At 42.9% G+C, this 16,021-nt stretch overlaps 1 protein-coding gene across 1 annotated transcript; it reads left to right on the plus strand.

Annotated features, from left to right (window-relative positions):
- Positions 1 to 90: 90 nt before the first annotated feature.
- POLDIP2 (DNA polymerase delta interacting protein 2) lies at positions 91 to 15,760 on the plus strand. The gene is made up of 10 exons (XM_037422925.2): positions 91 to 245; positions 491 to 551; positions 2,022 to 2,119; positions 2,763 to 2,871; positions 3,966 to 4,035; positions 5,652 to 5,759; positions 11,941 to 12,104; positions 13,313 to 13,438; positions 14,324 to 14,403; positions 15,060 to 15,760. Exons 1-10 carry the CDS (start codon positions 151 to 153, stop codon positions 15,166 to 15,168), a joined length of 1,020 nt encoding a protein of 339 aa, XP_037278822.2. The 5' UTR covers positions 91 to 150; the 3' UTR covers positions 15,169 to 15,760.
- Positions 15,761 to 16,021: the final 261 nt, after the last annotated feature.

Genomic DNA, 16,021 nt, shown 5'->3' on the forward strand with positions numbered 1-16,021 from the left:
GCATTTCTTTTTTACGAATAAAAAATAATTTTTAATACAACAAGTTTTTAATACAACTTGTTATTGTAAGCACGCTTTAAGTACCTATCAGTGCCAGATTGCTCAACACCGTGATTACAGCAGCCGCATTGTCGGCATCAGCATTCGAACATGGCCGCTGTCTTCACAAAATTTTCCGGCTCCTGCAAACAAATCTTTGGCTGTAGCTACCCGTGGAAACATGCTACGCACGCACAGTACACAAGGTATGTTTCTTGAATGTAACAGAAATACCACAGTATTATTCACCACACTCTAGGCACCGCTGGAAGTCCTCCAGTCGAGCCGATCCTATCAGAAGGTACTTCGAGAGAGGCTGAGCAGCAGCTGTGATACGTGTTTGTTTAGTCGGCGGCTTTTTTCACTTCCGTTAGCGGCGTGGCAGTTTGGAAGCCGTCAAGACACCAAGTACCTGGAAACAGCTTCTCAAAAAACTTCATTTGCCTCGCAGGCTCGCCGAAGTCGGCCGCCTGGAAACGCCGAAACTCGAAGGCAAATACGACACCGGTCAGGTAAGCTGTCACATAGTGTCGGTGTATGTACGTACAACCTCATTTTGTACTCTGTGCCAATACGCGAAACGCTTCATGTTCTGAATGACGCCGTGGAAGTAACTGGAGGAATTTCTTCACGAAGATTACTTTAGTCCCCAATTCACCGGGCTAAGTTGTAGGCTTCTTTCTTTGGGGGGATATTATCATTACCAGGTAGCGTGTACAGGGAAAGTGGCGACCGATTCCTATTCCTTGAGAATGGTGTCGCAATGCATATCTTTTCGTTATTCTTTGTAAAATAACTCTACCTTCGCCAAGAGTTGCAAAGCTTCTCTTTATAACGCTGTTTAAGGATGTTTTGATCTGCTCTGTCTTTCCCTGTTTTTTTGTGGTTTGTTGCATTGATGTATTGTTATTCAGGGGCGGCGCCAGGGGGGGGGGGGGGCAAGGGTGGGCTGGAGCCCTTCCAAAATTCTCGCCTGCTCCCCCTATGCCCACCCAAGTGCCCGGAAGCATATATTGAAAACCTAGTAGGAGCCACTTGTTTGCCCACTTGCTTGCCCCCCTGGAGGAACTCACTTTTCGTGGTTGCCCCCCCCCCCAAAAAAAAAAGTAAAAACATCCTGGCGCCGCCCCTGTTGTTATTGCGTGTTTAAACTGCAAAAAGGGTTTAAACTGTCTATATCTTATCCCAGACGAGTATAATAAATGAGTTACATATGCATTATAGCCCCGTAAAACGTTATAAACAAGCAAAACGACCGCGTGTATTGTCAAAATGAGACCACGTGTCGCGCATCGCGTCATAACTTTATAAATATTTATGTACTATGCTGTGCTCTGGAGCGATGACAGTGAAGGTGGCACCAACAAATAGTGAGTCACATATGACATATGAAACTGGTTCCACCTTTAATTTTGTGCAGTCATTCTATTCGTGCATTTCAGTGGTGAGCACTAGCAGATATTTGTTTTTGAGGGCTAGAAACAGAAATGCACACACACTCAACAAGCACCTAAACACTACAGAAAGATACCCCCCGCCTCCCAATTATTAAAAACCACCCCCCTCCCCTCTTACAGACAGGCATTTGCCCACACTTCACCCGCCCTCCCTCCCTAGAATAGACATTATGGTAAAACCATAAATGTTCTGAACGAATTAGAAGAGTACTGATTCGAGTTTGTTGATGCAACATGATAATGTTTCAGATGCTGTGTTGTTGTCTATGCCACCAACGTCCATTTGTGTGCGTTGATTTTGTGCTGCAATTGTTGGTACACTTCCTTCGCACATATGTGTATTGGTCTACAAAGTCCTTAGAGTTTGCTTTCATTAACTCCTATTTACACCTGTGTGTGTACGCTAACAACTTTGCTGGAACGTAAAGAAAGAAAGCAGCAGATACGAGTTTGTAAATTACGCTGTTTGGCCAGTATTTTCTTTTATTGCTGCACTCTTGACTAATGTGTCTGAATATCTGACAGCTCTTCCTGCATCGAATATTTGGATACCGAGGAATCACACTGTTCCCGTGGATGGCCAGAGTTTACGATCGTGACATACCCAGCAAAAAGAACTCTGAGTGAGTGACAGTTCTCGTTGATTTTTTTTCGTATAACTATATAGCGGTAGAAAGCCAGGCACACTGCACTAATTATTTTGGTTCGCCTAGCTGAACGCCAGCAGTTTGCTCATGAAAGAGAGAGCATGCCTATTTCAGTGTGCACCAGTTTTGGTGGTGAGTTCTAGGAGAGAACCTCTTGCTGCTAAACGGGAAGCACACAACGCAATGTGCAGGAACTGCACAAGGGACAGTACTATACCGTAACTTAGTTCAGACAAATGAAACAATGCACATTTGCTTGGCCCGATTTGAAAAGAGCCCCGCCGCGATGGTCTAGTGGCTAAGGCACTCGGCTGCTTACTCGCAGGTCGAGCGAATCGAATGCCGGCTGTGGCAGTTTCAATTTTCATGTAGGCGAAAGTGCTTTAGGCCAGGGTGCTCAGATTTGTGTGCATGCTAAAGAACATAGGGTGGTCAAAATTTCCGGAGCCCTCCATTACGATGTTTCTCATAATTGTATGGTGGTTTCGGGACATTAAACCCCACATATTAAAAAAAGTTTTAAAAAGCAATTTCAACAGAGTGACTTCTCTCGGCATTAATTGCCTGAGCTGTCACAACCTGAAAGACTCATTCTTGTCACCTGTACGGTTTCCTGCAGGGGATCAGAGGAGGGCAGCGACGGCTTCAACCACGTTGGTCGTGAGGTGAAGGGCAAGACCCACACATACTACCAAGTTCTCATCGACTCCAGAGACTGTCCGTACGTGGTGAGCAGCCCTTGGATTTCGTTGGAATGGTTAGCGCAAGTTTTTCGCGAAACATTGTCTTCCACAAAACAACAACTAGTGAGGGTGATCAAATCTTTCATTATTTGCAGTTACAGAGCACAAGGATGAGCATGTTTATGAGTCTATTTACAAAAGGTTGCTTGAAGAGTGCTACGGAGACCAAGTGGGTTTCTTCAGCATGCACGTTAAATAAGTCTATTAATTTTGCAAATAAAATAGCTGAGATAATATGATCACATTTTTTGCTGCACATTTTGTGCTTTTAGGCACAAGAAATTCTATAGTATTCATTAAAGAAACATTTAACTGTTAGTAAATAGTTGACTCTTACATCTATCAATGAGGAAGTGTGTGACGACTGTTTAATTACAGTCAGTCCTCATGCACGTCTACCACCGCCTCTGAGATATTCGTCTCTGAAGTATCTCGCGAGATATAGATTAGTGTTTGTCTTGCACTGCTTAAGAAAGGCCTTATGATGTTTTGAAACATGGCAGGAAAGAGGGGGATCTGTTCCAGGGGTTTATCTTTTCTTTACTATACAGTACTAATCAAACTGACAGTGAATTAAGTTAACAAAAGCATGGGGGCAATTCTTTGCGGTTTTTTAGCTGTAGAGTAATGATTCCCACTTTAAATAAAAAAAAAAATAAAGTGGATGAAAAGTCACTGTTTCTGTCAGTGGAATTCCAACCCAGGATCTTCCAATTACTGGAAGATGGTGTTGTTTGCTTGGCATAGCTGCTTTCAAATATAATGCTGTCCTGTGCATAGTTCATTTCTCTGATTACTTGCTCTCATGCTAAGTAACTTTAATTGTTTGTCAAGTGATCTTAGTAATGTAATAAGACATATTATCTATGTCTTTTCCAGATGAAGTGATTAGAGGCAGAGATTGCCTTTAGGTCCCTTCTTGGTTCATCTGTATTGTAATTACGTGGTCGTTATTCTTCCCTCAGTGCTTCATCACCTCTGAGCTTGTTGAAGAGATTATCTGGGTTTTGTACACTATTGCATGGCTTGCTCTATGAAGATGTTTCTTTTTTTTGTTCTGATGTCCCTCTTTCTCACAGCGGACACAGACGGAGGCAGTGACGTTTCTAGGAAATCAGGACAACAGCCGCTCCCTTTACGCCATCCCAGGTGAACCAGTACATAACACCCCTTGCCCTCAAGTTAAAGAAGATATCTCTTGCTGTTTTCATATAACGAAACTTTCTTGTTCTGGTTCACAGATGGTAATCTGTCTTGCATTGTCTTACTTGGCTCACTCTGGTTAATTACGGCACTGTACTGAGTGCCGTTGCAGAAATACTGTCAAGGGGGTAACGTGACTTTCAATAAGTACTATCCTTGGCGTAACTTTCCCCTTGTCTTTGTGACACTTAGATCAGTGCTGTGACTCAAGTCACGCCACATGATGTGTGCCATCTGCTTCTCCTGCATTTCTAAAGATCCACATGTTACATTTTGTGTTAACTGATTTGCTAGTTATCAAACCTAATTTTTTTTAGTCACAACACAGAAGCTTGATCATGTGTCAGTCGAAATTTGTGCACCAGTTTGGATTTCATGCATTCTGTGTGGCAGAAAGGTACTATGTACTGTCGTAGTGCGTACTATTTATGCTAGTACATCATGGAATGGAAAGAGCCGTAAAAAAATACATTGCACTATATGAATAGGAATCAATGTTTAATTCTCAAGTTTGACATTGTTTTCTCTAGGAGTGTTAGCTTTGGCTTTATTAAAAAATGTTTGTAATGGCATAAACTACATTTCAAGCTTACGCTTGCCTGAATGTATAAAGCTGGTCAACATTGTGTCAGTCCTGTATCTTGAGTGGAACTACTGTTAAGTTATTTAAGGCTTCTTTAAAATAGTAAAAAGCATAAAAGAGCATAGTGAAATGGCTCTAGGTATGAAATTTGAAGCAAGTTCACGACAGCACAGGCCTTTGACAATCAAGCTATCATCTTGATATGAAGCAATTCAGGGCTGAACAATCTTCCACAACACATGAGACGGCGTGTGTACTTAGCCTCCATGCTGCTGTGAACAAAAGTACATTCACCATGCCAGGCACTAAGCGAATTTCGTGACTACACTATCATGTGCTTCGGTGATATAGCGTTTGCGCTGTACTTGGCGTGCTCATTTTAAACACGCAAACGTGGCTGTGCCATGAGCACCTATGTAACGGCACTTTGTATCAGACTTTATGCAGACTGACGACGCTTTATCAAATGTGCAGTGTGCCATGTACCATGTGTAGTATAGTCTTGAATCCAGACTGCAAGCTAATGCAGTATTGGTTAGCCAACCTTCACAGGTCTTGCCAGCTCTCATACCATTTTGTTGCACCATAAACACAGGCTTAGCTGTGTTTGTGCGCGTCATAACTGTGCCTGCAGCTGCTTTTTTTTTTTAAGTGCAAAGCACTTAAGGGGGCCCAGGACTGTCGCTGCTGTCGTCGCCTGGCATAATTCAGGCAAAACCAGGTATAAGAATAGAAAAAGAAAAAAAGTGGGAAGCCAGGAATAGAAATAAAAAGAAAAAGTATGAAGCAAAATAGAAATAAACGAGAATAAAGAGAAAAAAAGGCAGAAAAAGAATGGAAAAGAGAAGAAAAAACTTAAAGAGACTACGCTAGGCCAACTCTGCACTGCGTTCAGGCTTGAGGCGCCACTATAGGGAGAAGCTGCCTGAGTTTTATCTCTGTACGTTTCCTAACTTCCTCATAACTAAAATTTACGCAGGGCTGGATTACGTCGGCCACGAGGACATCCTGCCTTACACGTCCACCGAGAAGCAGCCGTTGCATCACGAGCTCTTCGACAAATTCCTCGTCTGTGAGCCCGACAAAGGTGTGAACCTCTTTCTGTTGCGGTACGGTGACAGTTGGTGCCGGGTGGCGCGGGTGTGCTACTGAGGTAGCAAAGTAGTTGTTGCAGCGTTTGGCTAGCGGTGTGCATACGCAGTGGACATAATACGTACGTGTTGTAATCGGCCTGCTTAGTGTGCTGGTGTGTTCTTGAAACGAGTCGTGAAATGCAGTGCCATGCTGAATGACATTTTAACCTACAAAAAAAAAAACAAAGCTGAGATTTGAGAAACAAAGTTCAATGGGTAATGCCAATTATAGTACATGGTGTGTTAGGCATGGTGGGTGCACTTGAAGTCGTTCTCCTTGGAGAAACAACAAAGAGGGCCGCACTCCTGTTGGATGAGATGCTAGTCTTTGTGAAAGATGTCTTCATTTGATAAAGTACCTTGGGAATGGGTTGAATATGCCTTGGTAGTCACAAAGCAATGCTCTCGTGAGTGTCCAAGAAAAAGTTGGCCGTGTCTACAAGTATGGGCTAGGTAAACGAATAAGTGTTGTAAACGCCTCTTGTGCATATTGGGACTTTGTAACAATAAGCTTAGTGGAGGAAGAGGCCTCTGAAGAACTGATGACTAGTAGGACTCTTGCTGATAGAGAACAGTACCACTGTGCCACTTCCAAGGTGTTCTAGCATGAGTGACACAGCGAATTGTAGGCTTGTACGAATATTCGTATGCTTCAATTATTGAAATAAATAATGCAGTATTTGATTTTACTTTAAATTTAATGTAACTTATAAAAAATTTCCAATTATTTAATATGAACTAATAAATTTTTATTATTCCACATATTGCCACAGAGACTAAATACACTATCCGATATTATAAAGAATCAGTGTCCACAGTCTTGTCCGGGTTTGGGCCAACACCTTGAGCGCTGATTACATGACCGAGGAAACGATGCTTCTCGAATCCAAACTGGCATTTTTCCGGTTTAATTGTCAATCCGGCTGACTGGATAGCCTGAAGTACCGAACGTAGTCCCTCTACATGCTGTTCGAACGTTGCTGAAAACACCACAACGTCGTCCAGGTAGACTAAGCACGGCTGCCATTTGAGGCCTGAAAGGACGCTGTCCATCATGGAATGTTGCAGGCGCACAACAGAGCCCGAATGTGGGGGCTTTAAACTCATATAGACCATCCGGTCTATATGAGTTTTTTGAAAAGCAGTCTTTTCATGGTCCCTTTCGTCCACTTCAATTTGCCAATAACCGCTTTTTAAATCCAATGAAGAGAAATATCTTGCGTGCCACAGCCGATCTAACGTATCATCAATACGTGGCAAAGGGTAGACATCCCACTTGGTCAGGCTGTTCAGCTTTATGTAATCAACGCAGAATCTCAGCGTGTTGTCCTTTTTCCTCAAAAGGACTGCAGGCGACGCCCGCAGAGTATTGGATGGCTGTATGACATTGTCCTCCAGCATCTCTTTCACTTGGCTCTTTATGATCTCTCGTTCCTTCTGTGATGTTGGTGTACCGGCCTTGTAGCTTCATCTGTTATTATTTGGTATTTAACAACCTGGGTCTGCCGTACTTTTGACAAGGTAGAGAAACATATGGTGGTTTCTTATGAGGTGTTGAATGATTTTCTTCTTGGCTGGTGATAGATTTTGGCTGATTGCTACTCTTGCCGCGTCATCGGGCGCAGGTTCTGAAGTAGGTGGCCCTGACACCAGAGAACATAAGAACGTCACTGTTTAAAAACCGTGCATGAAGGCGATAGCAGTGTCCTTTGCAACATGCTGAATTTCGTTTCCGAAATTCGTGAGCAATACATCAGCACATCCACCACGTAATTGAACAATACCTCGAGCTACACGAATGCCTTTCTTGAGCAGTAGTTCTATGTTTGCATCTGCTATAGCTTCAGAATCAACGAATGATTCATTTCTTACACCGACTATTATGTTGCATTGTGGCGGCACGGTAACATCACAATCTATAACACGTAATGCAGTGTACTCTGGCTCATTTGTGTCTATAGCCAGTTTCATCGAAAAAGAGACACTAGAATTCTGCAGGTTGATTATAGCTTCGTTTGCTAGCAGAAAATCTATTCAGAGTATTAAATCTCTAGAGCATTCCGGAAGTACGACAAAGTGAGCAACGTAAGTAGCGCCTTGAATTCTGATTCTTGCAGTACATCTTCCCAGAGGTGTAATGAGATGACCCCCAGCTGTGCGTATTTGGGGTCAACTCCAAGGCATCGGAACTTTTTTAAATCCTTTGCGGCAGTGTAACTACAACCGAATAATCAGCACCTGTGTCAAATAAAACGTTGAATTCACACCCGTCTATGGTAACGCGTAAGTCTGAAGAAATTTTGTCTTTACCTAAACTAGTTGTAGTGTTCCACTTGTCGTTGCTGCACTGGGACTTTGACGGAGGATCTTCAGTTGTTCGGACATCGGCGGCCTTGTCTCCACAGGTCGCTGGCTTCAGTTTTCCTGATGGGGACTGTTTGAACAACGGTGTGTGGAAGTTGAAAGTGGAGAAGGTGAATTAAATCGTCGAGGGCTTGGTGATTGATAGCAAGCAGGCGCTGGTGATCTAGGCTGATGCTGGAAACCAGCAGTTGGAAACAGATGGCCGGACAAGTAATCTTCGATTTCAACGGGCCTTTCGCCATTTCGGGGGCTTGGCGTGTTTGGAGAAAACACACGGAGACGAACTCGTCGATATGGGCACATTTATATGGGCACATTTTGTACAGGTGTCCAGCTTTGCTGCAGTGAAAACAGAGCGGCATCCTGTCAGGTGTGAGCCACACGTCGCTTTTCCGTGGCCTCGAATTAGCTGGATAGTTTGAGCCACGCAAAGCCGGTCGGTAGCCACAGGGAGCTGCAAACAAAGCAGTATGCATGGCGGGCTGGCGCACAGCATCGGCGTAAGTCAGTACGAGGCATTCCTGCAATTGCTGTTCAAGTCGAACAGGTTGCGCCTCGTGTTTTGCTTGTAGAATGGTGTGGCGAACGTCATCTCTGATCAGGGTAGTGAGAGACGAAATTGGCGTTGGGACTTGTGAGGTCAGCAGCTTCTCGAGCTCGTCCTTCACAATTGATTGCACCATTTACCTCAATGCTTCGCTGCTGCTGCCCAGGTTTGCTGAGAGGACATCCGCAGGAACACTACTGGTATTATGATTGTAGTGACGGGAGCGCTGCTGCTATGCCCGCTCCATGTAGGTGGCTTCGGTGCGGAATTCAGCAACTGTACGAGGTGGGTTGCGTACCAAACCGGCAATTAACTCCTGTTTGACACCTCGCATCAAGTGATGCAGCTTTTTCTCTTCAGTCATGTTCGGGTCAGCATATTTGAAAAGGCGGGACATGTCCTCAATATACATGCCAACGCTTTCGTTCGTGCGCTGGTTTCTGGACTGTAGAGCATTCTCCACCTTCTCCCGACGATCGGTGCTGGCATATGTAGCTACTATTTGTCGTCGAAATTCTTCCCATGTCGGTATGAACGCTTCGTGATTTTCATACCACGTCCTCGCTGCATCCTCCAATGCGAAGTACACGCAGCGCAGTTTCCTTGCTTCGTCCCAGCCGTTTGTCTTCGCAACCCGCTCGAAGTGTTCTAACCAATCTTCTACATCTCTGAACGTGTCGTCGTGGAAGGGCTCAGGCAAGCACGGTGGGGACAGAATAAGTTCCGATGATGTCACCTGGCAAGCCATTATTTCGTTGTCTGTGGACGCTGCTTGCGTTGCTGAAGTACTGGGGAGGGGTGCGAATTCAGGCGGCGCTCCTCGAAGGCGGCGGCTTGAACGCTAGTGTACCGGAGTCAGTTCGCCAGGTTCCAATCATTAAGGATCGGGGCTTCGCTCTCACGCACCAAGGGGGCTTCCAATCATACCTAGCATCGTCCACCAGAATGTAACAGGTCGAAGAGAAGAAACACCAAAAACTAGTTTATTATGGATGAACTTGTGCCCTGAAAATTATGGGCAAGGAAAATGGAAGAATCCGCAGTTACAATATAACACTCTGTAAAAGTGGTTGCTTAGTTGTATATTAGTTCACATGTAGCTTCTTGATGCTAAGCCGTGAAAACACCTAGGGAAAAGTTGCACTGCCGCAAAGCTTCACTTCAATGTTAAGATATGAGGCAAAATGGAAAAATCAAATTTTTTCACGAGATGTCGTTTTCCGGTTTTCTGTTATGTTAAATAACCAATTTATTTCCCTAATTTTGCTGCATGAAGTTTCCGTCTACACAGTTTCTTTCCAATCGATACAATAACAATTGTTTAACCACCCATCACCTACGAAACCGAAACCGAAAGCACCAGTTTTGTGTGCATCATTAGATTAGCTAGATATGTAGAATTTTATTAAATATTTAGCAATCATATCAAGTGCAAACATGTTGTAATATTGTAAAAGCATTGTCAAGACATCACTTTTAATCATAGAAGTCACTAGGTGAATGTGCAAAGTGGTCATTGTGTTGTTAATGCTCAAGGACACTTATGTGAGCCTGTAAACTGTCAAATTTACTTTGTTTGAGAAAGTGTGTTATTTCAATGATGGCAACATGAGCACATCTGATATGCTTAAGCAAATTGGGATCAATCCTGGCCTTTACACTGAAAAAGCGTACCTCACAAACAATCAGCACCGTAGCAGGAGAGTGCCCTTCATGTCACTGATGCTGCAAAACAAGCCCGTAAAAAACTTTAAAGTGGCCGTAGAGTAAAGGCACACAGTTGTAAGGTCCACGATGGAATTGGCTACAAATATTGAGAATTTTAGCTCTTCTGGGTATCTTGTGAAAGCACTGCACCTGTTTCAAATGATTTTGGTTAATTTTCTTGAAGCTTATACTTCTAATATTTTTCCGTATGCAATAGCTCTTTTGCTAATAAAGGTTTTTTTATTAAAACTTGGCACACTTCTTTATCACTTCAGTAGACGTGCAATGAACCTCAATAAGGAGAATCGTGACACAAGATTTAGTATGGCTGCCTGTTATACGAAGGTGCCCCTAGTGCTAGTGTATACTTTTTTGGCTACTCAATTACTATATTTTTACTATTCATCAGATCTCGTTTGTTTTGGTTCATTGCACAGGCTAAAGCTTTTTATATGTGCCTGCAAAAAATGAAACTTTTTTGACTAGCGGAGTTTGAGTTAGGAGTGTTCTTGCAAGCCATACTTTTAATGAAATTTTGAATTATAAAATATGGAACATAAAACATGGCTTCCTTTGTAGCGCTCACATGTGCCTAAAAGATGTGCTTCATATTGCAGACAAATAATTTGTATCAGTAATTGCTTTTTCAATAAATTGGCCTCATATTTTAAATGAATGTGTTACCCTCACATTGATTCATCATTTCATTCAAGTTTCAAGACTTGTTCTACTGGCTTATATGCTGTAAATATAATAAACATTAAGATGTAACATACTTTACAGGTTATCACTTGCATTCTGCAGAAAGTCAGATGTTGCTACCATTCAAAGTTGTTTTCACTTCCTTTAATTAAAAAAGAAACGGCACTTTCACAGGCCTTGTTTTAATTTAACAAAAATATTGAGCAGGTTACTTAGGTCATGACAAATATGCTTATTTTTCTTTATAGTGTGAGATATACATGCTATTTGAATTCTATTTAGAAATATTATACTAATATCACTATTTGATTCGAATTTGCCTCAAACCTAAAATTCATTATTCGCACAAGCCTAGCAAATTGATATTTCTGTGCCACCCACTGCTCAGCGCACTGGTAAGTGAAGCGGGGTGAGCATACTTAGACATTGTGTAGTTCATCACCTATTCAGTGCAAATGGAAAAGGGGGGGTCCTCATTTGGATTGTCAGTAACTCTGTTTATGCAAGAAAGAGCCAGAAGTTTTGTGTGCCCTTAATTAGCAGGAACCCATCCCCTAAATAAGATTCAGCTAAAGCAGTAATTGGAGGCAGAGAGGGATTGAAAAATGTTCTGTTGTACTGTAGGACCCCTGTGGTAAGCTCATATGCTTACTGCTTCAATTTAACTTGGATTCTGTATTGTACAGTGAGGACCACACGCTCTCGACCTAAGGCTTTATGTTGTCATTAGAGGCGATGGAGCATACACTTTCATTTCCTCCTGTAATTCGTGATTCCTAATGCGCCATTGTACACACCACATTCCTCTTGTGCAGACCCCCCATTCTCGGCCAAGGACACTCTGCGTGCTTGGCAGGAGAAGAATCACCCGTGGCTTGAGCTGTCGGACGTGCACCGGGAGACGACCGAAGGCGTGCGAGTCACTGTCATTCCCTTCTACATGGGTTGCCGCGTCGCACAGAGCAGCACCGTCTACTGGGTGTGTCAACCTGCACTGCATTAACCTTGTGCATCTGTACACTGTAGTTGTACACCTTTCTGAGAAATGAAATGGCAACGCCTTTTAACGGCTGCGTACTACCTTTAGTGCTGCAGTTTAATTGATTTTAGCCTTTGGTAGCTGTGGTAGCGGTTGATGCACCGCTGTGCTGTGCAAAATAGGCAGTATTGCTGGCTTGGCTGATGAGCAGCAGTTTTTTAAATCTTTGCGATAAAAATGCATATCTTTGGTGGTACCACATTGAAGTCCTCTTTATGATTAATTTACACTTACATGTATCTAGTTTCTCATACTTATATATACTTCGAGTAGTACGATGACCCTTTAGTTTGTCGACGGCAGATTTTGGATACTTGAACCGATATGGTTTACTAGCTTGGATTTATATTTATCTGTTGCTACTCTGTTCAGCTCAAGCAGTTTATATTGCTGCATAAAAAGTGTGTGCATAGGGATGTAACATTAAGTGTAGCTTTATTAGCTGTTAGTAGCTTGTCGGTGCTTTAATAGGCCCATTTTTGCAGTCAGTAAGACACTTGGCCAAGCTTGTTTTACTACCCTGCGATAAATGAACACAACTGTCATACATGATCCTTGCCATCAGAAAGGCTTGTAGAAATATAGCATAGAATGAAAAGATGCATTCTTGTTCTTGAACCTTCACTAAAATCTCGGCAAAGATCAAGGTACAAAAATGTTTGTTGTACGTACTGATATTGCGGTGCCCATGGGCCTTGGGAGCTCAGTGTAATTTTAGAGTCCCGTTTGGTGTATCACATTTAGCCCTAGTCGTGCTTCTACGTCTAGAAAAGTGTTTTGCAGTCATTTTATGCCGCGAAAGTAAATGAACAGAGGAGTTGCACGCTGAACGTGGTTAGACAAGGCTAGTGCGAAAGCATTACTGCTTCCTTAAAACCAAAAGACACTAAATGAAAAATGGATCTTGACCATCTATTCATTGGGAGTCACCTGCGTATGTAATTCTCAAGAATGTTGGTTGTTCCTTGTTGCCAAGCGCCTTTGTGTGAACACTGCACTGCGCTACGAAACCAAGCTGTTTCTGTAGAAAGTCGTTGATCGAAATTGTAATGGCCACTTTTTTAACGACCAAGATGTGTTGCCTCGTACAAGATGTCTTGCCTTGTGCACAACCCGATCCAGTGTGCTCATCGTTCTATTGCCTGCAGTGGCGCTATTGCATCCGGCTGGAGAACCTGGGCGACCTAGCAGTGCAGCTACGGGAACGCCACTGGCGCATCTTCAGCTTATCGGGAACCCTGGAGACGGTCCGTGGTCGGGGCGTCGTTGGGCAGGTGAGGAGACAATCACCAAGTTGCCCAAGTTTATTATTTCCATCTATCAAATATTTTGTAACCTTTACTTACTTGGAAATGTAGGATTCTGTACACATGTCACCGCACTTTTCTTTTTTAGATATTCAGTCGTTGTGTAGCAGTTGCCAAAGTAGATGTACGTAGGAGTATGATGTTTATAGTAGTGTACTAACACTGTGAAGTATTCTTGGGGTGCCTTTATGCGACATTTCGTTGCATCAGTACATTTATAATGATAGATAATTTCTCATAGTATTTCATTGTAAAGGTTGAATATCTGAAGCACTGCACTGACCAAAGTAAAAATGTAACACAGACATACACAAAAGGACATTTCTGCTCCAACACACAATTGAGCCTTGTTCATAAGTAAAATGGAAACGCTACTCCAAGCAGTTCGCTTTAAGGGGAGATTCGAGTCGAAAGCACCATTTTTTTCCAAAATTACATATTTTTTGTTTTTATTTACTTTCACTAGTTTGGTTTCTCTACTTTCACAAAAAAAAACTGAAAATTGTCATTAAACTCAAAGTAGGTTAAAATCACTAATAAATAGGCCATCTCAAAGGTGGAATTGATGGTGGAAGGAATACATTTTTTAAAATAAATGAACTAACATTAACAAGTTTTTTTCATAATGTGGCATTTGTTTTTAACCTTAGATGGGCTTAACTACTATGTAACACAGATTTGCCCTCTACGCATTGTACAGGGCGAATCTTTGGCTTAAATAGTTAAATTTTTCTGTCATACGGCCTGCGTGAAATTGTTTGGTATCATCGCCCATCAGCTTACGCGCCTGGGCATTGCCTGTATATAGTTTCTCATACTGTGTAGACCCATCCGAGCCTTCGTTTATTGCAGGAGCCAATCCTATCAAAGTCGCAACCAGCATTTCAGTACAGCAGTCACGTGAGCCTGCAAGCGCCAAGTGGGCATATGTGGTATGTCAAACTTTTTCGTATTTTTTTCGCTTCATTGTCGAGCTATTGAGTTCGGAAGCGTGCAATCGATACAAAATTGTTAACATAATGTCCTCGCCATTAAAGAGAATTTAAGAGAGACACCCCTTGTTTGTTATTTTACGTACTAAAAGTTCTGCTGATCATTCACACTATTGCATGGTGTCCTGTCGCTTCCCAGAAAGAGCATTTCTCGCATGCAGTCAGTGATGAGATGCACATTGCTTAAAAAATTTTCAAACATAACTTTTTCACGCATGGAGACAATAGAAAGGCTTAGTCCTGCGGGCTACCATTCATTTCCAATGGCTGCTTGTGTCCATGTAACTGCTGCGGAATTGCAAGTGAAATTGTCTAATACACAGGCACCTGTTGCAATTAGTAGTGGCACTATTAGAGCTGTAAAAAAAACAATTTTAAACTGCCATCAGTTGCAGATAGTCTTGCTGGATTTGCCTTTTTTCCTTTAGAAAACAAGCTGCGGTAGAAAGGTAGCGTGATGTAATGTTATAGAAGCAATAAATGCACATAATTCTGGTAGTTTACTTAACTGAACTTAGCAACACAGCCCGCACATCTTGTTCACGCAGTGCCGATGCGTCGAAGCTGATTTTGCAATGCTGTTTTTTTTCTCGCAGGGGCACGTTTCGGATGGAGCGAGAGGACGGCTTCACATTCGACTGTCGGATTCCTCCATTCTCGCTCGAAAGCAAGCAGGAGCAGAGCCCACAGCCGGCAGCCGTCTAGTCACTCGCCGTATCCCATTGGCCATACCGAGGCCGGTCGCTGTGCTCTGCCACACACACGCACACACACGAAGCAAACCTGCTCAACGTGATGCCATGAACCGAAGTCGTGCAAGAGGAGCGCTTGGGTCTCCTCCAGAGCTATCTCGAAGACAGCTAGCAAAACAGGGCTTGAGAAGGGCTTCGTACATGGCTCTGCTTGCTAGAAGCACTAATGCAGAGTCTAGTTCTTGCACGAACAAACCTGTGGTTTGACCCTGCTACAGCTGTGAATATTGTTGGTTGAGCAACGCACGGTGGACTTCCAGAAGACTGCTGCGCAATGTCTCATTCAGCCGTGGGTATCACTCTAAACAGGGCCAAGCTGTCGTACTCGAGATGGACTGTTTATTGCATAGTTGGACGGCGTGCCAGTGCTAGTGGCTTTTGTAGCCGTTTTATTTTGTTCGAAATTTGCAGTTGATGTTATTTTTTAGGAATGAAAGATCTTGTTTTTCTTCAGACAAGGAGGCTGTTTTTGCCTTGCTTGCATGAGTTGATTGTTACGAAGAATAGAGTACATGGAAGAGTAAAAGTAAAAGAGAGCCAGTTTACATTGTTGTGTGTTTCTCTTCGTGATTATTTTGCGCTCAGTGTCCAGACAAGTGTGATGAACATTGCCAGGAGAGCAAAGCAAAGGTTAGAAAGTAACGACACTATGAGCCACGTCAATTCAATTGCATGTAGCTTTATTGCAATTCCAAAGACGTTCTGAGGTCATTTGTATTCTGTTTGAGTGGTTCACCATAGAGCGTGAGTGCTACGAGATGTTGGCACACCTGATCGAAGAAAGCACACGTGGGTCACTCGAGAGG

This window comes from Rhipicephalus microplus, chromosome 3, assembly GCF_043290135.1.
Source record: "Rhipicephalus microplus isolate Deutch F79 chromosome 3, USDA_Rmic, whole genome shotgun sequence".
Taxonomy (NCBI): Eukaryota; Metazoa; Arthropoda; class Arachnida; order Ixodida; family Ixodidae; genus Rhipicephalus; species Rhipicephalus microplus.